Source organism: Penicillium riverlandense (genome assembly GCF_028828495.1).
Source record: "Penicillium riverlandense strain IBT 135883 chromosome Unknown utg000006l_segment0_segment0, whole genome shotgun sequence".
In the NCBI taxonomy this organism is placed as follows: domain Eukaryota; kingdom Fungi; phylum Ascomycota; class Eurotiomycetes; order Eurotiales; family Aspergillaceae; genus Penicillium; species Penicillium riverlandense.
In genome coordinates, this window is record NW_026643197.1 from 1,313,469 (window position 1) to 1,338,423 (window position 24,955).

At 51.3% G+C, this 24,955-nt stretch overlaps 9 protein-coding genes across 9 annotated transcripts; 5 read left to right on the top strand and 4 right to left on the bottom strand.

Moving 5' to 3' along the window:
- Positions 1 to 34: 34 nt before the first annotated feature.
- Positions 35 to 5,261, bottom strand: N7474_006780 (bifunctional ATP-dependent DNA helicase/ssDNA endodeoxyribonuclease DNA2; the record flags this gene model as incomplete). The annotated part of the gene is made up of 5 exons (XM_057198190.1): positions 35 to 2,553; positions 2,607 to 2,868; positions 2,920 to 3,414; positions 3,472 to 3,567; positions 3,624 to 5,261. 5 exons carry the CDS (start codon positions 5,259 to 5,261, stop codon positions 35 to 37), a joined length of 5,010 nt encoding a protein of 1,669 aa, XP_057051630.1.
- Positions 5,262 to 5,831: 570 nt separating this feature from the next.
- Positions 5,832 to 6,270, top strand: N7474_006781 (uncharacterized protein; the record flags this gene model as incomplete). Its single annotated transcript, XM_057198191.1, has 2 exons — positions 5,832 to 6,091; positions 6,186 to 6,270. 2 exons carry the CDS (start codon positions 5,832 to 5,834, stop codon positions 6,268 to 6,270), a joined length of 345 nt encoding a protein of 114 aa, XP_057051631.1.
- A 266-nt stretch (positions 6,271 to 6,536) lies between these two features.
- On the bottom strand, positions 6,537 to 7,585 carry N7474_006782 (carbon-nitrogen hydrolase family protein; the record flags this gene model as incomplete). The annotated part of the gene is made up of 5 exons (XM_057198192.1): positions 6,537 to 6,893; positions 6,950 to 7,028; positions 7,086 to 7,369; positions 7,419 to 7,511; positions 7,574 to 7,585. The coding sequence occupies 5 exons, from the start codon at positions 7,583 to 7,585 to the stop codon at positions 6,537 to 6,539; spliced, it is 825 nt and encodes a 274-aa protein (XP_057051632.1).
- Positions 7,586 to 7,767: 182 nt separating this feature from the next.
- On the top strand, positions 7,768 to 10,918 carry N7474_006783 (exosome catalytic subunit DIS3; the record flags this gene model as incomplete). The annotated part of the gene is made up of 2 exons (XM_057198193.1): positions 7,768 to 7,963; positions 8,016 to 10,918. 2 exons carry the CDS (start codon positions 7,768 to 7,770, stop codon positions 10,916 to 10,918), a joined length of 3,099 nt encoding a protein of 1,032 aa, XP_057051633.1.
- A 523-nt stretch (positions 10,919 to 11,441) lies between these two features.
- Positions 11,442 to 13,387, top strand: N7474_006784 (uncharacterized protein; the record flags this gene model as incomplete). Its single annotated transcript, XM_057198194.1, has 3 exons — positions 11,442 to 12,114; positions 12,191 to 13,188; positions 13,250 to 13,387. 3 exons carry the CDS (start codon positions 11,442 to 11,444, stop codon positions 13,385 to 13,387), a joined length of 1,809 nt encoding a protein of 602 aa, XP_057051634.1.
- A 2,165-nt stretch (positions 13,388 to 15,552) lies between these two features.
- N7474_006785 (MCT family MFS transporter) lies at positions 15,553 to 17,144 on the bottom strand (the record flags this gene model as incomplete). The annotated part of the gene is made up of 2 exons (XM_057198195.1): positions 15,553 to 16,854; positions 16,911 to 17,144. The coding sequence occupies 2 exons, from the start codon at positions 17,142 to 17,144 to the stop codon at positions 15,553 to 15,555; spliced, it is 1,536 nt and encodes a 511-aa protein (XP_057051635.1).
- A 1,212-nt stretch (positions 17,145 to 18,356) lies between these two features.
- N7474_006786 (LIM domain protein) lies at positions 18,357 to 20,519 on the top strand (the record flags this gene model as incomplete). Its single annotated transcript, XM_057198196.1, has 1 exon — positions 18,357 to 20,519. The coding sequence occupies one exon, from the start codon at positions 18,357 to 18,359 to the stop codon at positions 20,517 to 20,519; it is 2,163 nt and encodes a 720-aa protein (XP_057051636.1).
- A 216-nt stretch (positions 20,520 to 20,735) lies between these two features.
- Positions 20,736 to 21,853, bottom strand: trm8 (tRNA (guanine46-N7)-methyltransferase; the record flags this gene model as incomplete). Its single annotated transcript, XM_057198197.1, has 2 exons — positions 20,736 to 21,636; positions 21,693 to 21,853. 2 exons carry the CDS (start codon positions 21,851 to 21,853, stop codon positions 20,736 to 20,738), a joined length of 1,062 nt encoding a protein of 353 aa, XP_057051637.1.
- Positions 21,854 to 22,047: 194 nt separating this feature from the next.
- Positions 22,048 to 22,692, top strand: N7474_006788 (ESCRT-II subunit protein VPS25; the record flags this gene model as incomplete). Its single annotated transcript, XM_057198198.1, has 2 exons — positions 22,048 to 22,510; positions 22,580 to 22,692. The coding sequence occupies 2 exons, from the start codon at positions 22,048 to 22,050 to the stop codon at positions 22,690 to 22,692; spliced, it is 576 nt and encodes a 191-aa protein (XP_057051638.1).
- Positions 22,693 to 24,955: the final 2,263 nt, after the last annotated feature.

The following is a 24,955-nucleotide window of genomic DNA, read 5'->3' on the forward strand; positions in this document are numbered from 1 at the left end:
TATCACCCCACCTATTGCAACCATATACAGACACTCAGCCCGTAATATCATTCACAATGTCCTGAAGAATAGGTTTGTTCCCAAGAACTGTATTGCCACTCAGAAACTTGGCCCCTTTCTTCGCCGGCTTCCGAAGACCGTTGCTACTAGCAGGCTGTCGAGAACCCAGCGGACTCAGAGGATCCCGCGAGGCCGGAGACTTCTTCAGTTTCGAGCTGGGGCTGTGCTTATTACTCTTCGCAGAGTCAGGAGTTCGCCCCTGCGTAGCATCGGTTGCTGCAGACTGGAAGACGTGGTTGTCCGCCGCGCCAGGGGGCAAATTATAGACCCAGCCGTTTCCTTCGACCAGACGGACGTATTTGCACAGAAGCTCGTTGCCATCGCGCAGGGTGGATCTGCTGCCGATGACGAGGAGCTTTGTGCGCGCACGGGTGAATGCGACGTTGACGCGGCGCCAGTCGCGGAGGAGCTCGCCGACATGGTTATCGGAGTTGCTGCGGACGCAGCTCAGGATCACGATCTCCTTGTCCCGGCCTTGGAATTTGTCGGTTGTGTGCATCTCCAGCTCGGGCGTGTAGCGGCGGAGACGCTGGCGGAGGAGAGAGAGCTGGCTGCGGTAGAAGGTGATGACGCCGATGTTGCGAGCGGGAATCCCGCAAGCGAGGAACGCCTCGACGAGTTGCGCGCAGAGGATCGTCTCCACGTGGTTCACCATGCGCTGGCCCTGCGCTGTCTCGAGGGCTACGCTGCCGAGCGGATCGGTGTTCACGAGTCTGGTTTTGGCGGATGGCTCGACCAGGTCTCGGAGCCAGCAGCTTCCCTGCCCGGTACCCAGACAGATTTGTCTTTGAGAGGCATTAAAATCGTCGGCATGGAACTGCTTAAGGGCCTTGATATTCGGCACCTCCAGTGATCGCGCTGCAACCTCGGGCGTTCCACATTTCAGTCGACCCGAGTAGATCAGGGTGTTGGAGAGCAGCATAACCTCCTCACACATACGGTATTGGTGTTCCAAGTTGACCACGGAGTCCGGTTGCGCGTCAGAGAGCAGCTTGAAAAGACTGACATCAAGTCCTCCTTCCTGGGCTGCTTTGTTCTGCACAAGCGGCGGTAGTTGGTAGTGGTCGCCGACGAGAATGAACGTCCTTGCCATGCGGATCGGGCCCACGCAGACGGGAAGCGTGATCTGCGAGGCTTCGTCGACGATGCAATAGTCAAAGATGCGCTGATTAAAGATGTTTTTGTTAACGCCCAGACAGGTAGTGGCTACCACTTGCGGCTTCTCATATGAATCCTTGAGCTCTTCGATGGTCGTTTTCGGAATCGCTTCCAGATCAGCAAACTGTTGCACGTCCGGATGGATTTTAGCAGGAGCACCGAGACGCAGAATGCGGATGTTGTCGTCTCGGATCTTTAGCAAGATGTTGTCTACTGCGGTGTGCGTATAAGACGTGAGGAGAACACTCTTTCCTTGGGCCACTAGCGCACGAATTATATGCGAGATGGTGGTTGTCTTGCCGGTCCCAGGCATCCCCAGAACCAAGGCATAGTCCTTGGCGCTCATAACTTTTCCGATCGCCTGCTTCTGATCGACGTTTAGGCTGTCGGGTCCAGAGATGGTGTATTGCGTGGAAGAGCTCTTGAAGACAGGCGCCTGACCCTCGATGATGAGCCGCCTCAGTTGTCTTGACTGAAACAGGTTGTTGTCCATCAGACAGATGAGATTGTTGCGGACAGTGGCCATGCCGTTGCTAAACTCATCCTTATCGATTCGGTAAATCACCTGTTCCTCAGAGTCCTTCAAGTCTGCATCATTAGGATCTCTGCCAACTTCCATGATGCCCTTGAATGACTGGTTCATGACGGGGTCAAAGCCAGCTGCTCGTGCTCTCGCATTGTGCAACTTCCTGTCCACAGCGACAGTGATATGGGTCCGGCTCAAATGCACCACATAGCCATTTGCGAGCGCAAAATGACCTTTCTCATCAGACACGACGATTGGCTCACCGACAGAAATCTGGGATTCTGCAAAAGTGAAGTTGGGAGGTGCCTGTCGTTTGAGGAAAGTATAGCGGTAGCGGTTGATTTTGGTGGCATTGTTATCTTCGCATGCAGACCTCGGATCAATCACAAGATCTCCAAAGCACCGACCCAGAGATTCCCGCTCGTTGCTCAACAATGTCCACAGCTCTCGCCGGGCCTTGACCAAGTTGCCTTCCTCCTTGGTTAGAAGCTCATCCCATTTGCGGAAGAAATCGCTATCCCGCTGGTTGAGATGGCCGACAGCGGCATCAAACTCGTCACCTAGAGCGCTCGTTTCACCATTGCCGTCCTCGCTCAGCTTGTGATAGATGAGGCACGGTGTCTTCGCATAGCAGTTCTTGCACATGCGAGCTTTCTTGAGCATGGGTGGAAGCTGGAAGCGCTCACGGACATAACCAGCAAGCCGATTTCGCTGCTGGATCATTTGAAGGAGCTCGTGTCGAATACCACGAATGCTGAGAGTCCTGGACACTTCAAGATAGTACAAGATCCCAAATGTGACCTCGACGTCTGCAGCCAGTGTTAGTGATAGCCTACGTTCCGGGAAACGAATTGGAACGCACCATAACGGTCAGAAAGAAGTAGGGTGTATAGGGCCGTTTGTGCTCTATGGGCCTGGTTTGTGTCTCTCTTGCCTGTTTTGAGCTCGAGCGGAACAACGAGGTTCCTTTCTGTGTCCTTCTCATGACAGGCAATCTGCACTGTGGCATCGATATTGCCCTTAAGTCCATACATCGGAGACCAGATGTGCTCCTCAACTTCAAGCAATTTGGTGATACTCAGATTGAGCTTGGAGCTATTGCGGTCCTCAACCATCGAGTTGGCCTATTGGCACTGATCAGCAGACATCGAATCATTCAGTGGGTGAGAACGTACCTGTGGCTTGGTCTGAACAAAGGCGTCGGCCCATGCTTGGATAGTGGGCATCTTGCCCATGATCTCCTCAACAGCTTGAGGCATGCTCATCTGAATCGCGTATAGGTCCTCAACATGCCTCTGCATAACGGTTTCAACTAGTGATCGTAGGACTTCCGTATTCCATTGATTAGCTTTCAGGGCTTCTTGGAAGATTTCGTGCAAAAACATTCCGAAAGCCTGTGGTTTCTCGAGAGCACCAAAGGCTTTGACACGGTCTTGGAGTACAGCGCGGCGCTGGCAGTCTATCGAGTCTGCCACAACGGTGGCGGAGATGAGGTGATCAGGATGCAAGATGACCATGTTGTGAGAGTTGTCCACAATGCACTGGCCCGTTACATCGAAGTCACCGATCAGGTGAATGTACGAGTCTTTACTGCAGGGCGTGTCGAACCAGGATTCGCGCAGCACAATGACCTTGCGGACTTTGGTTTTCTCGTCCTCGACGAGTAGTACCTGCTCCCAACGTCAGCTGCTGAAATGACCACTGGGCGGATATGGGAGAGCGCAGACCTGCTCTGGTTGAGTACGTCCTTTCGTAGTAACATACGTGTTCTCCACAATGTCAACGATTTGATGACGTTTGATCGCCTGTCGGCCTTTCATGTTCTATGTATAATTGTCTTAGCACATATCTAGAGGTAAGCTCACTAAGAGTGACACACATAGGCCTGTCCATTTTCACCCGTCTGCTTCATGGTTTGTTCAATTGCCTCCACATCAAAATCATCGTCGTCGAACTCATCGCCTGAGGAATCCGGATCAGATTTCCCAAATGTCTTCTGCGGTACTCCGCCTGACAAGTCAGCGCCTGCACTAACAGTGACCGAGCCGGAACCCTTGACAGATGGGTTTTCTTTGGTAGTTGGTTTCGTGCATCGGATCGAGCTGGACTTTGCATCGCATGCTGCAAGAACATCCTGCAGGTTGTCTGGAAAGTCCCCGTATTCGTCATCGTCAAAGTCGTCTGAATCATCATGTTTTGGTTCGCCACTAGTAGTTTTTTCCTCAGGTACAACGGGCACCTTCGGCCGCCACGACTGGGATTGTTGATTTGCAAGAGCTGACCAGCCTGAAGATCCGAAGGAGTCGAATTCTTGACGAACAGATGCAGGCGCCGGCGTCGGCGCTATGAATGGATCAGCGGAGGCTTCGGCCAAGTCGAGGAACTCCTGGTCCAGGTCATCATCCCCAAACTCGGACGAAGAGTCTTGGAAGGCAGCCTTCTGATCAATATTACAATCATCTCCCGGGACATGGGGTGGAAGGCGGTAATCGGCTGCTCCAGAAACTCCAGCATGCTTCCTATCCACCGTCGGGGACGACGAGCGACATCGCCGGGCATCCATTCGTTGTCGCAGAGGGGACGAATTGGTCGGAGCCATTTCAGCAGACGGAGCAGGTCGCAGACTCTGTTCAATCTGCTCAAGCAATAGATTAATCCTTGACGACTTTGCTTTACCCGAGTCAAGGACATTGCTGTTTGCACGCGCGAAGATGCCACGGTTGGAACCAGGCTCTTGTTTGTTGACTCGTCTTCTCTTCGCCCGGGAGGTGGGCCATTCAGCTGCACAACTTATGGATCGCCTCAAGCCCGACGAATCTCGGCTGGTTCTGCCTGATGCCGGTGTTTGAGGTGACGATGAGAGAAGGTTTCCAAGGCGGGGTGGCGGAAGTTTCTCGGAGCCCGAGACCATGTTCTTGTCCATATAATTATTCCACAACTCGGCAGCCAGATCATGCTGGGGTGTCTTAAACAATGCCTGTATCGACTGGAGGTCCAATGGCTCTTTTTGGCCCTTTTTCGAGTTGCCGTCGGAAGGAGAGCTCGGAGACGAGGAGCTATGGCGCCGCTTTCGGCGACGACCCGCCGGGGTCTGTGACGAGGTATCCGGATTTGAGCTGACAGGGACATGTTGCCAGATGACATGGTCGACCGGCGTCATTTCCGGGCCTGGAGCGGGATCAAAAGCGTCTTCGGCGTTGCTGATCAGGTCCGCGAGAGGAATTCGGTTCCCGGGAGTCTGTGGGCACTCTTTAATGGGCTTCGAGTCTTTTTCGGGAACTGCTGGAGCGGGAGCCGGTGCGGCAGCAGGAGCTTCAGCGCTGGCCTTATCGGGCGAAGTCTGCATCGGGTCCACCACTCCATTCAGCCACGAGCTTTGGTTCTCCTTGTTGCCATGGGCTGTTTTCACCCCATTCTTCGAAGTCGTAGTGGTGTCTTGCTCATCGGTGAAGCGGAAGGCATTTAAAGCTCTGCGGGAGTTGGAAGATATGGGAAAAGAGCTGTCGTTCCCGGCCATGGCTCTATCTGGCAGTATCCAATCGCCAGAGTTCAAAATGGGTAAGCATACATTCTCGTGGCAAGCTTGGGTGGATTCTAGTCAGCAATGGAAAAGAGTGGCCGAATGGGAGGGATCAGTTCCGCATACCAGTTGTTTGTGAATGCGATGGTTAGTTATGTACTGGGGCCGGTTGTTGTTCAAGTGGGGATGGATTGGCCAGGAAAGAGGAAGACGCGACGCGTATCAAATTGATGCCTGGACATCGAGGCATTAATTATCGCCTGAAATACCAGGCCCCAAAAGCGGACAGCAAAAATCGCCCCAACGGGACTAGCGGCAGACCAGGTCTCCATCGGCTTGCACGGCTTCAATCGAACATCAACTCCAACCCCTCCACCTCCTTGCCGCTCCCAAGCACAGCGTCAAGGTCCACAACCGTCAATTGGGATATTGAGCGCCTTGTCAATAGACTGGGCGATTTGTTTCCGCCCTTCGCGTCCTCGATCCCGAAGCTCCCCAACCCCCGGTTCTTCCCGCCGATCTTCGTGTCCGCTTTCTCAACGGCCACTCTCCTCTACAACCTTCAAAATGGTGGCTCGGCCAGTGTCGCAAATGCTTCGCTCTCGGTGCCTGCTCCGCAGGCCCCAGAATGTCCAGGCCTTCTCGACCCGGAGCAACCTGCGCGCTGCGGACCACGGTGACCACTACGACCCGCCAACCGGCTGGCTGTTCGGAGTCAAGCCCGGCCAGAAGTACGAGAAGGAGGGCTGGGAGGGCGTCTGGTACTGGGGATTTATTGGCAGCCTGGTTGTTGCTGGCGTCGCATACGTGTTCAAGCCGGACACCTCGTATGTCCTCCTTGTTTCCCTTGTTGCTGTACCCATCACTTTGGGAACCACAGCGACACCCCAAAAGACTCATGCTGACTGACTGTTGCGATAGGATACAAACGTGGGCTCTGGAAGAAGCTCGCCGGCGGCTGGAGGCCGAGGGCATTCTGGAGGATCCGACCAAGGTCCAGAAATAAGCGCATGGAATGATGGGTTTTAATCTGTACACTGTACATAGAGAGTGAAAAGGGCCTATCTTCGGTTGATGCCTGTGCTAAGTTGCGGATCTTATCCTTCGGTTCTTCTCTTAGACTCGCTTGTTGCATGTTTTCTTTCTTTTGTCCGCTATCTCCCATTTTCGTTGAATCCTACTGTACTACTCTATATTCATTGAACCGGCTTTCATGCAGTAGTTTCTTGTCTTCTCAATATATCTCCTCACTCTGAACTCGATACTCTCATGTTACACCACCGGGTATACATCTGTCCTCCTGAGCAAGGGCATCTCCCGCTTAATCTTCGCCACAAGATCTAGATCTATGTCGGCAACAGCAATCTGTGGCTCTTGGTATTCTTCTCCCAGTTCGGCAACGACTTCCCCCCATGGGCTGACAATCATCGAGTGACCATAGCTGCGACGCTTATCGTTATGAGGGCCTGACTGCGCGGCTGCTATCACGTAGGACTGTGTTTCAATAGCTCTTGCTCGAAGGAGAGGCTCCCAGTGAGCTTTGCCGGTAGGCATTGTGAAGGCCGATGGATACGTAATAACCTGAGCATTTTGACGCTTCAGCGCAAGGCTGATTTCGGGGAATCGTAACTAAGGAGAGAATATTGAGTATACCGTCGGGGAATAAAGTAACGACATCAACTTACATCAAAGCATATCATCAGTCCTACCCGCCCCACGGGCGTTTCGAATGGACTCAATATTTCCTGTCCTTTCTCCACACTCCTGGATGCCATCTCATATGTTAACAAGTTCCTCATAAATCAAGAGTCAGTCGCTCACGAGCTCTCCTTCAGGACTGGACCATCCTTAATATCCACATCAAATAGATGAACTTTCTGGTAGCGTTGGGTGATTGCTCCCTTATCATCAATCCAGATGAGTGTGTTCTTGACTTTGCCGCCCGAGGCCGGTTCATGAATTCCAACATTGATGTGGAGGTTCTTTTGCTGGGCTTCTTTTTGCAGGCCGAGGACAAATTCACTGTCTTCCACGGAGCGAGCCAGTGAAACGGTTTCTGCTGCCGATGAGCCTATATAGTCCGAGGCCTCGGGCAGGAACAGTGCCTCGCGCGGTATCAGCAAGTTTCTATAGTTTAAAAGCAATCAAAAGTACCTTGGCACCGGCTGCAACGGCTTTCCTGACCAGAGTCTGGCATTGGGCCAGGTTGGTAGACATGCTCGCTGTCGAACAGAGCTGGCCCACAGCCTACCTCATGGAGACAAAAGCAGTGAGTAAAATGGTCAATAAATTCAGTGGACAAAACATACTGCAAGTACCATCTTGATTTAGTGAATAGTTGTATATCGCCCGCAGTAAATACAGAGGAGGGTCCGTCACTATTCCAGGGCATGCGGTGATATGGCTGAGTCAGCTATCGCTCGACTCTCTCGTTCCCGCTCCATCCATTTTTGTCGCTCACACTTCTTGGGAACTCACTCACCTACGAGAGTTCACTGTCGCCATGAAGAGCCTTCGGAGGGATTTCTCCTCGAACCCGCAGGCCGCAAATGTCTCCAGCAAAGTCTTCGTGAGATCGACCAAGAGTGGAAAGGTCCAAAAGATTGTCCGCGAGCTCTACTTGCGACAGGATATTCCATGCTCTTCAAAGCTGTGCACGATATGCCCGTCAATTGCACCGGCCGACGCCAATGGAAACAGTAAGAATGCGGCTGCTTTTCATGTTGCTGCTCAGTGCTAACGCTTCGCTAGTTGCGCCGTTCGTCCTCTCCGATCGTCCCGCTGGCACGAAGGCCTTTCCGCGCGGCCACTACCTCGTTCCCGATACGAATGCGCTCTTGAATGGAATGGATCTTTTTGAGCATACGGGGGCATTTTATGATGTGATTATTCTTCAGACCGTTCTCGAGGAGCTCCGGAATCAGTCGCTGCCGCTGTACAATCGCCTTCTTGCCTTGATCAAGACCGACGAGAAACGCTTCTACCTTTTCTTCAACGAGTTTCGCCTGGAAACCCATATTCGGAGAGAGCCGGATGAGTCGATCAACGACCGTAATGATCGTGCCGTGCGCACGGTGGCCAGTTGGTATGGAGAACATCTTCGAGCATCATCGACAAAGGCAAAGAAAGAAAAGGCGGTGCCTGCAATTGTGGTCATTACCGATGACAAGGACAATCTCCGCAAAGCCGCGAATGAAGGTGTAACAGCCTTGTCCTTGTCTGACTATGTTGCCGGATTGGAAGACTCGGAGAAGCTGTTGGATATGATCAGTGAAGCCAGGGAAGCACGGGATGCCAAGGGCTCCGCTCGTGGGCAAATGTTCTATCCCGAATACTATTCAATGTCGAAACTCACGACTGGTTTGCGAGCGGGGACTCTCCACCAGGGTGTCTACAACGTTTCGCCTTACAACTACCTGGAGGGCTCGGTCAATGTTGCAGCTTTCGATAAACCGCTTCTCATTCTGGGCCGTGACAACAGCAACCGTGCGATCGCCGGTGATGTCGTTGTGATCGAAGTGCTTCCTCAAGACCAATGGAAGTCTCCTTCAACGAAGATCATGGACGAGGAAGCGGTGACCCGAAACGACAATCCAGAAACCGAGGAGACCGAGGCTGTGGTGACGGAAAAAGAGCGCAAAGCACTTCAGGAGGAGGTAAAGAAGGCCCACGGCAAGAATTCGGAGGGCAAGCCGCAACCAACTGCCAAAGTCGTTGGTGTCATCAAGCGCAGCTGGCGTCAATATGTGGGACATGTGGATTCGAACTCAACCGGGTCCCAGGCCGCTTCGGGTCGGCGGCAACAAACAATCTTTGTGCTACCTATGGATAAGCGGGTGCCGAAGATCCGGGTGCGCACGAGACAAGCCGGTGACCTACTTGGCCAGCGCATTCTAGTCACCATTGATTCTTGGAGTCGCGATTCTCGTTATCCTAGTGGTCACTTCATCCGTTCTCTGGGAGAATTGGAGACGAAAGGTGCCGAAACGGAGGCTCTACTCCTGGAACATGACGTTCAGTACAAGCCATTTGCCAAATCCATTCTGGATTGTCTGCCTGTGGAGGGTCACGATTGGAAGGTGCCTGCATCCAAGGAGGATAAAGGCTGGAAGGGGAGGCGAGATCTCCGAGACCTTCTTATCTGCAGTATCGATCCGCCAGGCTGTCAGGATATCGATGATGCCTTGCACGCGCGGCCCCTCCCCAACGGAAACTTCGAGGTTGGAGTTCATATTGCAGACGTGTCGCACTTCGTGAAGCCGAACAATCCAATGGACCTTGAGGCGAGTGTTCGCGGAACCACGGTCTACCTCGTCGACAAACGTATCGACATGCTTCCGGCACTACTGGGTACAGACTTGTGCTCCCTCAAGCCGTATGTGGAGCGCTATGCTTTCTCGGTTCTCTGGGAGGTGACGCCAAATGCGGAGATTGTGTCTTCGGACTTCACCAAATCGGTCATTCGTTCACGCGATGCCTTCAGCTACGAACAGGCGCAGCTGCGCATCGACGATTCATCGCAGAATGACGAGCTGACCCAAAGCATGCGCAATCTTCTGAAGTTCTCCAAAATCCTCCGTCAGAAGCGTATGGATGCGGGCGCTTTGAACCTTGCATCTCCGGAGGTCCGCATCGAGACAGATAGTGATGAAGTTGGTGATCCTCTGGCAGATGTCAAAACCAAAGCCATGCTCGAGACGAACAGTCTGGTCGAGGAGTTTATGCTTCTCGCCAACATCACTGTTGCTTCTAAGATCTACGATTCTTATTCGCAGACAGCCTTACTTCGTCGTCACGCTACTCCCCCACCACAGAATTTCGAAGACCTCATCAATCAATTGTCAAAGAAGCGGAATATGGAGCTCGATGTGTCTAGTTCCAGGGCCCTTGCCGACTCTCTCGACCGCTGCGTTGATCCTGAGAATCCTTTCTTCAACACTCTCGTCCGTATCCTCGCAACCCGATGCATGACCTCTGCCGAATACTTCTGCGCTGGGGCGCACGCCGAGTCTGAATTCCGCCACTATGGTCTGGCGTCGCCTATCTATACCCACTTCACCTCGCCGATCCGACGATATGCCGACCTGCTCGTCCACCGACAACTCGCCTCTGCTATTGGGTATGAGGGCGAAGACGGGCGCGCTGTTATCGAAGGAACCAGCACGCGCAGCAAGCTTGAGGACATCTGCCGCAACATCAACTATCGACACCGCAATGCACAGTTTGCCGGCCGTGCCAGTATCGAATACTACGTGGGCCAGGCACTCAAGAAGCGCGGTGAGAATTTGGCCACTAAGGGCGGCGACACGGGCACCGACGAAGAAGGGTATGTGATGCGCGTGTTCGAGAACGGCGTCGTTGTCTTCGTTCCGCGTTTCGGTATTGAGGGCGTGGTTCGTCTGGAGGACTTTGTGCTTCCCGGTGAATCTGGCATCCGATCCGTTGCGGAGAGACGCGAGCTGGCTGTGCATCGCACGACGGACTTTGATAATGAGGAGTACACCCTCCGAGTCCAGGAGAAGGGGCATCCGGAGAAGGAACGAAGTGTGCTCGTGGAACTCTTCCAAAAGGTTCAAGTCAATGTTAACTCGGTCAAGGAAGAAGGTCGTGGGGCTGGCAAGAGACGGGTGCGGATTTTGATCACTAAGGCATGAACAGGGTGTCTATTCGTTTATGTATTTCTAAAGAGAAAAGGAAGTGATGCTCAAAGCTACCAACTTTATGAAGGTTTACCATGAATTTACCCATAGAATGTGAGGACATGTGAAAAAGATAGAGGGGAGATAGAATATTTGAGATATGTAAAGCCCTACAGACAACGAGCGAAAGAGCTTGTGACCTCTACAGGGGTGGGGAACGAGTGAGCTGAAATCAGTGGTGACAGATGCTTAGGAGAGAATTAGCTACGTACAGAGACAGAGAGCTCAAGTGAGTCGAAGGACTCATTCACGAACGCTTTTATTAGACAAGAAAGTTGATGAGGTGGGGGCCTGAGGTAGCCTTTCCCTTGTAGGGAGATCACTCTGTCAATACAACTCACTCCGTCGTTTCCTTTCCTTCATGATCTCGTCCTTCTCTGTCTTCTGTCGTCTCTCTGACCTCTCTTGAGCTCTTCGACCCGATCAAAAGCCCACTCAGAGTACTCACCGCATATCCATCCATCTATCGAATCCCGAAATGGAATACGAAATCAAAGATTGCGAGTTTCGGCTCTTTGGCAGGCTCTTCCTTCCATATCCAGAGGAGTACCTGACAAAAGAGGAAACAAAAAATCTGCAGCAACTGTTACCATACCTTCAGAGGTTTGAGAGAGCATCGCCTTCTGAATACACCGGACCCGGGGCAGTCGATGACGACGACGTACGCAAGAACTTTGTAGTTTTCAAAGGACTTGAAGTTAAATCATGGTTACCAACCCTGAAAGCCGAGCAGGAAATCGTCGCTCCGTCAGGGTCCATCAAAGCCAAGATTGGCATCCACCTTCATCACCCAAGCTTCGTAACGGACTACGGCGTCGATGGAGAAGTCTGCGATTCGTCAAACAGCTGCATGCAATTGGTTATCGGCAAAGGGTTCAACCAAAAGAACGCTTTCTGGTTCGATCATTTTTCAAGACGTGAGCCAAAGTCTCATGCTATGAAATCCTACAACGCTGGCACCATAGCTTGCCACGAGGACTGGTGCCGATTTTTGCGAGAACATATGCACGCCAAACTTGAGATAGTCTGGGGCACAGCCAACTACAAGCGCTTAACTCAAAGCCTCGACCTTTCGGCTCTTCCACTCTGGGGTCCATTCAAAGGTATCGAGGTTTACTTGGATTGGATGGAGAAAGATGCAGACCTTGATTGTAAGTGCCAGTCACCTAAGCCCAGAGGTTTAACGCTACCTGGGTATATACCCAACCATTAACGCTTGGATTATAGTGCACAACCGTCCCGATTACGAAGGAAAGATCAAAATGATTCGTCGCTTGATCTTATTCGTATACCACCCGGAGTTCTTCTTGCACAACTACGACCCAAACCTCGCTTGGCTTCAAGACCAAAAAATTAATGCAGCTGCTGTGCTGGCCGGTGTAGAGGTCGATACATGTTACTTTGTTAACAGAACGAAGCGATTGAAGAGACAGCAAGATGCTCAAGACAAACTTGAAATATCTGATGGAACCTCAGAGAAACCGCTCGGCCGTGTTCCACTCAAAGGCCGCATGAGAACGCAGCTGCTAGAGCTAGCGGAGAGACTGTTCAATACTACGTGGTCCAAGGAGGATGAAATATACATCTTCGCAGATCTACCAGAGCCTATGAAGCACTGGTTACAAAGCGGACAGGCTGGTTTCTCTGGCGATCCAATTACAAATGCGGATAGTCTGGCACATGCATACCAGGAAGCATTCCATCCTGATCAAGTCCGCAACGATGTGCAATATGGCTTGAAGCGTATGGTTTTTAGCTTATTCTGCCGGCATCAATCGTCTTCCCAGAGAAATATGGTGTTCCACACGATCGCTAAGTTTGTGGAAGTTCGTACAAATGTGGTGGTTCCCCTCAAGTGCTCTGGTTGCTCGAGAGTACTTCATTCGGATAGGGTAGCGCGCTTCTGCCAAGCCAGACCCGAGATCTATGTCGCCCGCGAAACTAGAGCTTGTCGGTCTTTGACATGTGGAACTTCTCGGCGATTCGCAATTCCTCGGGACGAGGGCGTTCCCTGGATTCGACCAGACAAGAAATTACTCTCCCGCATTTCAAACGAAAACTCACTGTCTTCGCCCAAGCTTGAGCCCCAGGGGCCATCAACAGATACAGGCCTGACAGTCAAGGTTCAAGACGTTAGCAAAGCCAGTACTGTGATTTCCACAACAGAGCATCTTGAACTGCCACCAAACCTACATCCTTTGAAGCGTGCAACACCTTCTTCTTTGGTAAACACGTCGAACTCCAAGATTCCATATATCATGGTTCCTGTCGAGACCTTCACAATAGAAAGAAAATGTGCCAATTGTGGGAGACGATGGATACCCGATGAAGAACCCCGCTTCTGGTCAGTGGATACACGCCTCTACATTGCCCGACAATCAATGTGTAACTCAGACAAGTGCAATGGGCGAACGCGTTGGATGATTCCGGTGTCTGCGGAATTTGGATACATTAGAGGGAGTTTGGAGTATTTATCCGCAAAACCTAGCGGGGATGGACGTTTACGCCCGGGTATCGATGACTACCTCCTAAAATTCGACGAAGCTCCTAGAGAGCTTCAAAAACCTGTTCGAACAAAATGCAAGAATTGCAACACAGATGGCAAAACTGAGATCCGTCCAAGATGGACTAAAGACAGCCCACCCGTTTATCACGCGGTAGAACGCGAATGCCATTCAGAATCTTGCCAAAGAAAAAAAAGGTTGTTCATTCCAGTCGATTCTATTCCTTATGTTACCACAAAGGCTCTGTGGGTAAGACAAAACAAATGAGAGGACTTTTGGCGAACAGAGTACAGAGGTTGGGATTTAGCTACCTTTACTGTTTCTTTTCTTTTCTTTTGTTTCGTTCTCTCTTCTCTCTCTCTGTGTGTGTGCGTGTGTTAGTTAGATCTATTGATCATTACAATTGAGGATAGGGTACACCTGGTTTGAGATTTTGTATAGTACAAGCACAGAGTACGTACTCTGTAACTGTCTTCATGCCACGCGATACAAGTCCTCTGGCTCAGGGTCTTAGTTAACGTACACGACATACCCTGACTAATTAGAGGCAGTGCTCCCCCTCCCACCCTACCTCGTATCCAAGTTTCTGGCAATCTGGCTTGTTCACCCATTTCTTTTGAGTGTCATCCAAGGTTGGACTACGCAACGTGACTTCGAGGCTCCTCACCCTAAAGCAGTATCTCATCAGTGACATGAAAAGGAGCTATTGTCTCATCACGGCTGAAGCGTCTTAGAGTTCCGAATGCTACAAGCCTGCTTGAGCTCATTTTCCATCAAGCGAACACCTTTGAAATCATGCTTCGAACACCGCTATCATTCGCAGTACAGGCTGGACATGAGGCAGTAGTCAAGCTACTCCAGTGAAGCTGACTGACCGCACAAATTGTTACAGTATATATATGGTTGAAACACTTATCCAACACCAGTAGCAGGAAGGACAACCATAAATACAGATGACCGCTTCATCCCAGCTAGGGCTCAGCGACGATTCCTGAACTATTGAGACCTTGCTACACATAGTTGGCCTCATTTAGTTCTAAAGCAAAGTAGTAAACATCAATGTTCTCGCAAGTGCCTTCTCCTTAGCAAAGCCTAATGAGGAGAGAGACTAAAGTAAAGACTATAGTTTGATAAAGAAAGAAACTATAGTTCCTGACAATCGCTTTTTCGGAACGCAAACCGCATAGATATCATAAGCCAGATTAGTGTGCTTCATGATAGGGTTCGAGAAACAATTCGTGAGTGCACGAAAGGGAATCTGTTTTCGACTCAGAATGTATATCCATCATGGTGGGCGCATATGAGAAACTTGTGAATGCACCTGTCTGAAATCACGTCTCCTCATTCGATTTCCACAGATTGAATTTGCCTAGGGTTTGGCACAGTTAGGTACAAACAGAACGTACACCGTAACTAGATAAAAAATAATACTTAAACTGATTTTAAATCAAAAAAAGTGAAGGTCGTGCCCGGGATCGAACCGGGACTACCAGAATCAGAATCTGGGGTCCTAACCATTAGACTACACAACCCGAATTGGTTAGCTCAGTTTCTATGGTACTAGCTATCCCTCCTCTATCCTTAACAAATTATAAGGCCAAACGTCCATTCAGCTAAACGCTATTGGTAAGAATTTTTCTCCTGAATTGACGGCCTATGATTGGTCGTCTACACATAGAAATAGGAAAAAAAAAGAAAAAAAAAGCAAAAAGTAAAGGTCGTGCCCGGGATCGAACCGGGACTACCAGAATCAGAATCTGGGGTCCTAACCATTAGACTACACAACCTGAACTGCATGATGGCCAGAGCAGTGAATTCTCATGTACTACAGAATCATCTGCTATTATCCGTTTTCCCAAGCATGATCATCTTTATTTTTTAACTTACTTGATGCTTACTAAAAAGTCTTTTGGCGTTTTAACTAGCAGATACTCTATACCAGTTAAACTTCGAATTGCAACAAGTTCTAAATCACCGAAGTGCGGCCGAGGGTATAATACGTTTGAATCGAAGCACTTGGAAAGTCAGTCATGCTTCTCGCATTCTATAGACCTACCCTCTTTTCTAGGAGTCTTATAAACATCTTCATACGCGCTTCATAGCAACCATTCTGCGTACCAGACCGAATGGAGCCCACAACTGCGCATTAGTAGTGGCGGCGGATGTCGAAGTAGACAGGATAGTGGCAGGACGTTCTCGCTTTTCATTCTCACCAACTTCTTCCGTCAGAGGACCACCCTGGGTGGCCTCTTCCCTTCGCCGCTCTTCACGCTCCTGCTCGCCGACCTTCCAGCCACGGACAATCCACAGGAACAAGGAGGCGCCAATATATGCAAACCCCGTGAAGATTTGGAGATGTTGATAGGATGATCCACCGCCGGGGAGGCGAGCGCGGAGTTCCAAGGCAATAGGCTCGGAAACGGTGCAGGGTGCGACGAGGCATAGCCAGGCAATGCTGAGACCGGAAGGGAGGTCTCTCAGGCCGATGATTTCAGCCAGCACCGGTGAGACAGTTGCCCAATATGTACCGGAGACGGTGCCAACCAAGACAGCAAAGAAGCAGGTGACGCCCATACTGTCCGCGAAGATCCAGATAATTAGACAGAAGAAGCCGCAGCAGAAAGAGAGCAGCGTGGCAATGTTGATGCGGCCTAGTCGGTCGCTGAACATGCCCACGAATGGACGACCCAGGCCCTGTCCCAGATTCAGGAGGGCGGAAACAACACTCGCCTGGTGCGAGGAGAGGCCAATTGATAGTGCGAAATCGGCCATGCTAAATAGCAGCGATACGTAGCCCAGCATACTGAAGACTCCCCAGCCGAGAAAGAACAGAAACTCCGGCCGGCGTAGAAGTGGGAAGTGAAACGGAGCCAGACGGCTGCCGATGATCTTATTGCGGTCTCGAAGCAGGTTCGCACAGACTAGATTCACGACGCACGAGACGATCCCTAGCACACGGAATGTCCAGGCCAAACCTATCCCCGGGATCATTGCACCGACGGCTAGCGACCAGATCAGACCACCGAGTCCCGATCCTGCAGCCGTAATGCCCATGGCAACACTCCGGCGTTTCAGGAACCACTGCGGTGTAATGCTGACGCTACCCACGAACAGAAAACCCATCCCGATTCCGAAGCAAACACCCTGGCTCAGGAAAATCTGCCATTTTTTCGAAGCAAACGAAGCCCCAATGAAAGACAGCGTCTCGAAGAAGACGCCGAGATTCACCACAACGCGATTACCGAACAGGTGGATCAGGTATGTGGAGAGCGGGGCAATGAGCAAAGCACAGGAGATGCTAAGACCACCTGTGAAGGCGTATGCGAGGACCGAGGTATTGGGGAATACATCATGGGAGAGATAGTAGGAGAGAAAGACTCCGTAGCTCTGCACATTGGTTTGTTAACTTCGCGAAAATCTCACAACGGGACCCTGATACTGACGCTATTGATTCCCCAGGTGTGCGCATTGATCCAGAAGACGCACGCGACACAGACCCAGCCATACCCACCGTCTGGAGGCAATGCACGCTTGTCTTTCTCGTCTTCGTCGCCGTCCGGCTGTGGTTCAGTCAGTGACTGCGCATTGTGGTCTTGCCCATGGCGCGAGGTGCGTTCAAAATCCAAGTCATTACTGTCATGCGAACGGATAATATCAATCGGCGTATTGTCCGCCATCGCGGAGTCGAAAAATTACTGATTTGTTGGACCCCGCGACTCTCACTGGTAGCTTGACTGGATCCGAAACCGGAATACTGTTTGCATCACGACATGGAGGCTTGTGTGGTATAAACAAGAACAAAAGAAAACGAAAAACCCAAGCAGACCATTATCTGGACAGTCTTACGGACTAAAGGCCGAGGTCCCTTTTTATGACATGAAAAAAAGGTCCGGTGTGCTCGTGGGGGGTTTAGCCGCAGTTTCGGCGCCCGCAGGCCAATGACCGGGCCCAGTAGCTCGTTGAGCAAGCGGAACCACTTCGCCTGGGCTTACTTAGTTGTCAGTGCTCTTGCTTGTCTCCACTAGGCGCTGTGCCGAGTGCCGGTGCGGAGAGCTTGGGGGCGGCGGTCCGCCCCCAACCGGCCCAGACCGCAAACATAGGAGTAGTAGAAGTCGACAAATTGAAAGGGAAAACATCTTGCTGGATGCTAGACCTTGCCAGATAATTATCATAGAGGAATAATACTGTACACTATGGGCGGAATTACGCATGAAAAGGGCCGTTGGGCAGACTCGAAAAACTTTGGCACCAATGTCTGTACGGACTATGCGCGCTCGTGCGGTCAGTTCTATTGATTTCTCGAGAGCAGGAGACTCATGATCATATTGAGAACGAGCCAATATGGTGGAGCACGAATTGAACACTACTTGTCAAACAACCGCGCGATGAATTAGGGGGACTCGGTGACTCAGGACTCTCCGTGCCTTTGCTCTGACTGTCCTGCGAGAAATATTAGCTGTCTTCCGTCTCACGCTATAAATGCGTACTAAAAGTATTGGGCACAATCTCGCAGCACGATGACGATATTGCTATCTCGAATAGTTAAGAGGACTTTGTACGAATTACTGTTTTCCTCCCATCCTTTGTATACTTCTCCATGGCATCACGTGCGGATGAGTCAGGCGTTGCCGCGCCAGTTGTTTGTTGTGGCCCCACCGATGCGTTATCTTGTTGATATTGGACTCATCCATTCCTCATCCCTTGATTGTCCCCGAACAGCAGCAGCCATGATGCACAAATCTAGGAAAGTGTCGCCGCCCGGGCCGACGTACATGTCTAGTGACCAGATCGGTTAGATCCCCTGAGATCCCCTTAGATCTCCCGTCCTGTGGAATGTTTGTCCCGCTAAACCCCCTCGAATCACAGCAAGCTACCTAAAAGATCTCCGGATGAATCGTCCAGCTCGTCCGACTGGATCGCGCCCACTGCCAGGGAAAGCATCCACGTCAGATATTCAGGATAACCTTCCTCCGCGCGCGGCCTCCGCGTTCTCCATGTATCGACAGACCGACGCGGGTGAGGACGAGCCTCGCTCCAGCAGCTCCCTGGCTTCTCGCCGCACCTCGACCAACCGCCCCAACTCGATTGCCTTTGACCCGCCACGTTCAGTCTCTGGGCGCAAGATCTTTCCTGCCGAGGTGTTTTCTCGCACACTCCCAGACTCCTCGATCCCCTATTACCAGGAAAACCAGCAGCGACGCCAGGAGAGAGAAGAGGCACGGTCCCTTCGGGATGCCCTGCAACAAGTGGACCTTCAGGATGAGGGAAGTTTGTACCAGGCGGCGCAGGATGAAGCTGCGGAGCTGGTGTGGGCGCACCAGAACCCCGGCGTGCCATACAAGGACCCGCATGGCCCTTACCGCAACCCAGATAACACCAAACGGTATTCGGGTCGGGTTTCGAGTACAAAGGGCCCGCGAAGAGCCGCCTCTTCTACCAGGATTCCAAGTGGATCATCCGGTGGCAGCTCTTCCAGTCCTGACAGTCAGAAATTCTCGAGCTCCTGGCGTTCGTCTCTCTCCAAGGATAAGAGCTATGGGCCTTTGAAGAAGAATTCTAAAGTCAACTTTGCATTGCCTGCAGAGGAGACTGACGGATCGAAAACAAGAAATATCAGCAGTGGTTCATCCAAGGGAATCTTCAGAAATCCAAACGATCAAATCTATGAGGAGCCTCGTGATCCTCGCAACCCGGAACAAAATGCGCAGGCCAGCTTTTCTAGATCGGACTCCTCCGTTCTAAAGTCAAAGCCGCGCAATTCTCTCCCGAGGATTGGCAAAACTCTTCCTTGGTTGCGGGATAGAAGCTCCGCAAATGACCGCCCGATACTAGACAAGATCGCCCGTTTTGACATCCACAAGAACCCTCCCAGCCAATCTCAGAACCCCGAGTATACTAAAAACGATGCTCTACCCAAGCAGCCTCCCAGCGCCCAGGAGGAGACCGCGCCTACCAAGGGAGGGATGGAGATCCGCAGCGACGACATCCGCGCAGCCACCAGTAAGAAGTTGAAAGACCGAAGCGACAACTTGCCCAAGCCTACCGCGGTCAGTGATCGAAGTGGCCGGCCCATTGTCAGCTTTGATCCTAAATGGCAGCCAAGTGAGCAGTCGAGGCCCAATCGTCAGGCTCGCGAGTCGACCTCCCAGGCCCCTCCTCCAGTTCCGGAGGCACCAACGATCCAAGTGTCCGAGGCACCTCCAATCCCAGTGATCAATGTCCCGGACATCCAAGAACCGACCATCTCCGAGATTTCGGAGCCTTCTCGCCAAGAGATTCAGCCCGCAAATAAGAGCAGCCAGAGCCAACAGCCAGTCCCAAAGAAGCAACCCTCCAACTCGCGCGGCCAATGGTACTCACCATACACGCGGAGCGGTGTCCCTACGGCGCGATGCGAGTCCTGCTCGCTTGGAATCTCTGGAAGGATTGTAACCGCTGGAGGCTCGCGGTTCCATCCAGAATGCTTCACCTGTTTCCACTGCCAGACAGCGCTCGAATGCGTGGCTTTCTACGAGGAACCCGAATCCAGCCGTGCGGAACGACTGGCAAATGCACCACCCCATGACGAAGAAGCCCACATACCGCGGTTCTACTGCCACCTGGACTTCCATGAACTCTTCAGCCCCCGCTGTAAGAGCTGCAAGACCCCGATTGAAGGCGAGGTGGTGGTTGCCTGTGGTGCCGAGTGGCATGTCGGTCATTTCTTCTGCGCCGAGTGCGGTGATCCCTTCAACCCACAGACCCCGTTTGTGGAGAAGGACGGTTTTGCATGGTGTCTCAACTGCCATTCCCGCCGCACGGCGCCGCGCTGCCAGGGCTGTAAACAGAATGTGCTAGACGAGGTCGTCATTTCTGCCATTGGCGGACAGTGGCACGAACGCTGTTTCGTCTGCCATGAATGTGGCGATGGGTTTGGGTCTGAGGGACGCTTCTTCGTTCGCGAGGGCGAGCCCAGGCGGACGGCGAAGGGGCGCATTATTGGTGGCCCGGTGCAATTGGCCATCTGTGAGAACTGCGAAGGCATTCGTCTCAAAGCTCCTGGGATGTGTTAGGAGTTACATGCTTGGCTAATGAGTTATTGATTTCATGATATTTAATAGTTTGTGCTTTTGGAAGTTGGTCGTTTGGGATCTTTATTGATTGGTATATGGTTTCTGCATGTGTGTTTATTTATCAAGCTTGTTTTGGAATTCATTGATCTTTTTCGCGGTGCTTGCCGTCCACGGATGTCAAGCAGAGTCTTCTTGCAATCGCTTTCTCTGTTCTTCTTAGGCAGGCCACTCCGGATCGGCCTTGCGTCTGAAAACAGCCACGTACTTGTTGCCCTTATTCCGGGTGACCTTCTTCGACTCCTCCGTTTCAAACTTCATCACACGAAGACAAGGATCCTGCTCTAGTTCACTCTCCGGCACACGCTCCCAAAGATCCTTGATCCCACCCGAGACAGATTGCGTTTCCGGGTCGTGCTGGAAATGTCGCAGAATCCAATGATGGTACTCCTCCACGTCAGTAATGGTATACAACAATCCCCCAGGGCGTAGCACGTAGGCATACTCGGCGTTCAGGGACTCGGAGATGATTCGCGCCTTGTGCTTGCGCGCCTTGAAGTGCGGGTCGGGGAAGCAAATGAAGATCTTGGACAGCTGGTGGTGGCCGAAGAAATTAGGGAGAAACTTCATCGTGTTGGCTCGGATCGCGGAGATGTTCTCGTAGTTGCCGGGGACGATGGCCGTCGTCGTGCCGGCTTCGTCGGCGGGCTTATCGGATGTTTTTTGGACCGGCTCCTCCTCTGCGGCAGGGGGGGCAGGTGACTCTGAAGATGTGGCGGCAGCCTTGTTCTTGAGGTGCTGCTGCTGCGTGCGGAGAAAGCAGATGCGAGAGTTCAGGTATTCGAGGACCTGGGTTCGGATTTCCATGCCTGCTTCTGTGATTAGAGTGTACCTTGTCTTGTCTTCCACCCTCCCACATTTGTCCCACTTACCAACCATCAGCGTCTCCGGCAATAACGGTGCCAGCGCAACCGTCAAACCGCCAAATCCGCACCCAATATCCACAATCTCAACATCCTTCACCAGTTTCCGTGCACCGTCGGGAGTCGTCTTCGAGGCATCCGGATTCACGAACGCAGGATAATGCGACGACCAGTCCATATGCGCTGGACTCAGCGGACTATTCACAGATTAGCCTTCATTGTTTCCCATATATCTCATATGTGAGTAGCGTACTAGTCCAGGTGGTGATCCGAGAAGGGATTTGCATGCGCGCGCTGCCGGAAAAACCGCTTCTGCGGCGCCTTGAAGCTCGCTGTGTCGTCGGGGGCGGCATTGGTCAGTTGACGGCGGTATTCCTCGCGCTTTTGGCGCTTGTATGGAGGAGGTGTTGTCATGGTGCCCTGTGTGTGTTTGTGTATGTGGTCAATTGGTGGAAGCAGAAGAGAAAGAAAGAGAGAAGGTCGAGATCACGGCAGAATAATTTGCGGGATGCCCCACTCTGATCTACACTTCCACTTCCACCTCACCGTCGACTTCTTCCTCATTCAACCCTCTCAAAAGGTCCATTTTGACCACTGAATAAACAACAATGGCCACCACCACTACCACACCCGCACCATTTCCCTTCCCACCAACCTACAACTTCCCCCCCTTCTTCACCCCCCAACCAAACACCACAACCCGCCACTCCCAGCTCCACAAATGGTCCCTCCTAATCCAAGCCTGGTGCCGCCATCACCGCCAATACCGACTGAATCTCATCGAGGCAGTTGACACGCCGCTCTTCCACAACGCGGCGCTGCACAAACGCCTGGATCTGCGCGAGGCGCGCGCGGTGGTCGACTGGATGTGTAGGTCGGAGGAGGAGGGTGGTGGCGGGAAGCGCGCTGAGTGGATTGATGCCGATGGTCCCAAATCGGTTGCTTGGATCTGGTGGCGTAGGCCGGAGGAGTGGGCGGATGTTGTGAGCGAGTGGGTCGAGGGGACCGGGCAGAAGGGAAGTGTGTTGACGGTTTATGAGATTGTGCAGGGGGAGGGGTCTGCGTCGCAAGGTATTCTCCTGTTCTTTTCCTGGGGGTATGGGGTTAGAAGCTGACTTGTTTCTTTTTCTTCTGCCGAAGAGTTCCATGGGATGGATATTGAGCTCATGCTCAAATCCCTGCAGGTTCTGGTCAAACGCGGCAAGGCACAGGTCTTCGGCAGCGAGGGCCAAGAGGGTGTCAAGTTCTTTTAAGGCTCTTGCATGCATCCATTGCAATGATCATGGATATTCGTTTCGTGACAGACCCACAAACGCTTTAGTCAATCATAAAGGACGCCAGAAACAACAACAAAGAGCTACTAATGCTAATTACGACATACTCGCCCCCTAAAGTCGGGACCCCAACGCTGCGCGGCCGTGGTTTCTCCCCAGTCTAATGATAATTTTTACCCTACCGACCAACTTTTGATGCTATTTACAAATATACCCCCACGTCTATTAATACTACAGATTGGCTAGCCGTCATCTCTATTGACTCATTCAAGCTTTGCCCTCTCTTCTCTGATTTTCATGATCCCTAATTTCGCCCTAGCGGCAGATTTCAGCGCGTTTCTATTTAGCATCACGTTCCCACTTCCGTCTTTATGTCTCAGCCTCCTAGATATCCCGCGACTGTATAAGGGTATTCGAGACGCTAACACTAAGAATACTCCCTTTACCTACCTAGCGCTTAGATTTGGGGGGCATTGGCCGCCTACTACTTAGTAAGGAGGCGTGGTGTATCTGCATTGCTCAACATGTTTCTCTTTTTCTTAAGCCTAAGTAGATAGGTGTGATTAAGCAGGTACAATAATAACTATGAGGCCACAGAGCTTAGTGTACAAACTGACGTGTAGGAACATAAGAGCCACGAACATGAGACAAATATGACACACAATCCTCTTCGACTCGCGTCTGCGGGCTTCATCCTTGACGGCTACTTCGCCCTCTGCTGTAATTAGTGGTAAATTGGTTGCATTAGCCGCAGCTGCCTCATTCCATAAGCCCGGATTATCGGTCCGTTTTGAGCTGGGTATTTTCCACCTGTTTCTTTTGTTGCCTATCTCGTCTTCGTTCAAATTACCATCTGACACAACTGCAAAGTGCCTACAGCAGAATGTCTTCAGCAGCAAGTATCAAAGTTGATGCTGTCGAGATTGTCGACATTCGGCACGATTACACAAACTTTTCCCTCGTGGATAATCTCTACAAGAATTTAATCCACCAAAGGGCAGGAGACGCTCGTTTCCTACTGTGGTGTCCCTAACAAACGCTGTGATGTCTCTATCAATTCCCCCTACCTGGACGAATACTACGTAGCCAACACGGAGATGGAGGTCTTGACAACACAACAACACACGAAACAAGAATTGTGGAGTGGATTCCAGAAAACGCACAGCTAGTGGAGCTTGGTAGTAGGTCCGTCAACTTGCACTCCAATGCGTGGTCCAAAGGACTACTTGTGGTCTGATCGCCGCGCTTAGTTCGCTTCTGACATATTATTATAGAAACCTGCGTAAGCTCGATTTCTTCTTGCGGGAGTGTGAACGAACAGAGAAACGAGTAAACTACTACGCCTTGGACCTTTCTCCAATAGAGTTGCAGCGGAAATTTGCGGAAATTTCTATTGCTTGCTTTAAATATGTTGAATTCCATGGTCTTCATGGAGCCTACGACGATGCCCTCGTTTGGCTGAAGAACCTGGAAAACCGCAGCAGAACGACGGTGATGTTGTCAATATTTTACTCCTGCTGGTGCTGTGGAATCTCTTAGTGGCTTTCCAGAGTCTTGAATCCGTCGGATATTTTTCTGGTTGGGCTAGATTCTTGTAACGACCCTGAGAGAGTTATAAGGCTTACAACGACTCTAGAGGAATCACACTACAGATCTACGAGAATGGGTTAGCTCATACAAACGCCGTACTTGGTTTTGAAGCCTTCAAATCTGGTGAGTGGGAAATTGTGACCGAGTATGATTCTGGAGAAAGGGAGTTTCAAGCTTGCTACTTGCCGAACGTGGACGTCACGATCAATGGCATTGTTGTTCGTAAGGGAGAGAGACTCCTCTTTGAGGGAGCGTTTAAAAGATAGCTATTGTTCTCTAGGATAAGTTTCGCACTATGATTATAGCCTCTAGCTTCAGAAGAGCCCTTATCATTAAAGGTAAGTCTACAAATATTACCCGAAAGCATACTAAGGAGTAAAATACCAATTTAATTTTAGTCGTATTATTTAATATTGTTTGTGGCCTAATTAGGGGCGCATAGTCCATTATATAGAACTTGGCCTAAAACCTAAAATTCGTCGGTTAGGATAAGTTGGGCCTGGGCCGACGTGGGCCCTGATGAAGTCTAAGCTAAGCATATAGATAGATAGCTATCCAGGTCAGGATGTAAGCATCATATGTCCCCCTAAATTTGTTAGTGTTCACAGGTTTAACAGGTGTTCAGCAGGTTTGCCAGGGGTTCAGTAGATTT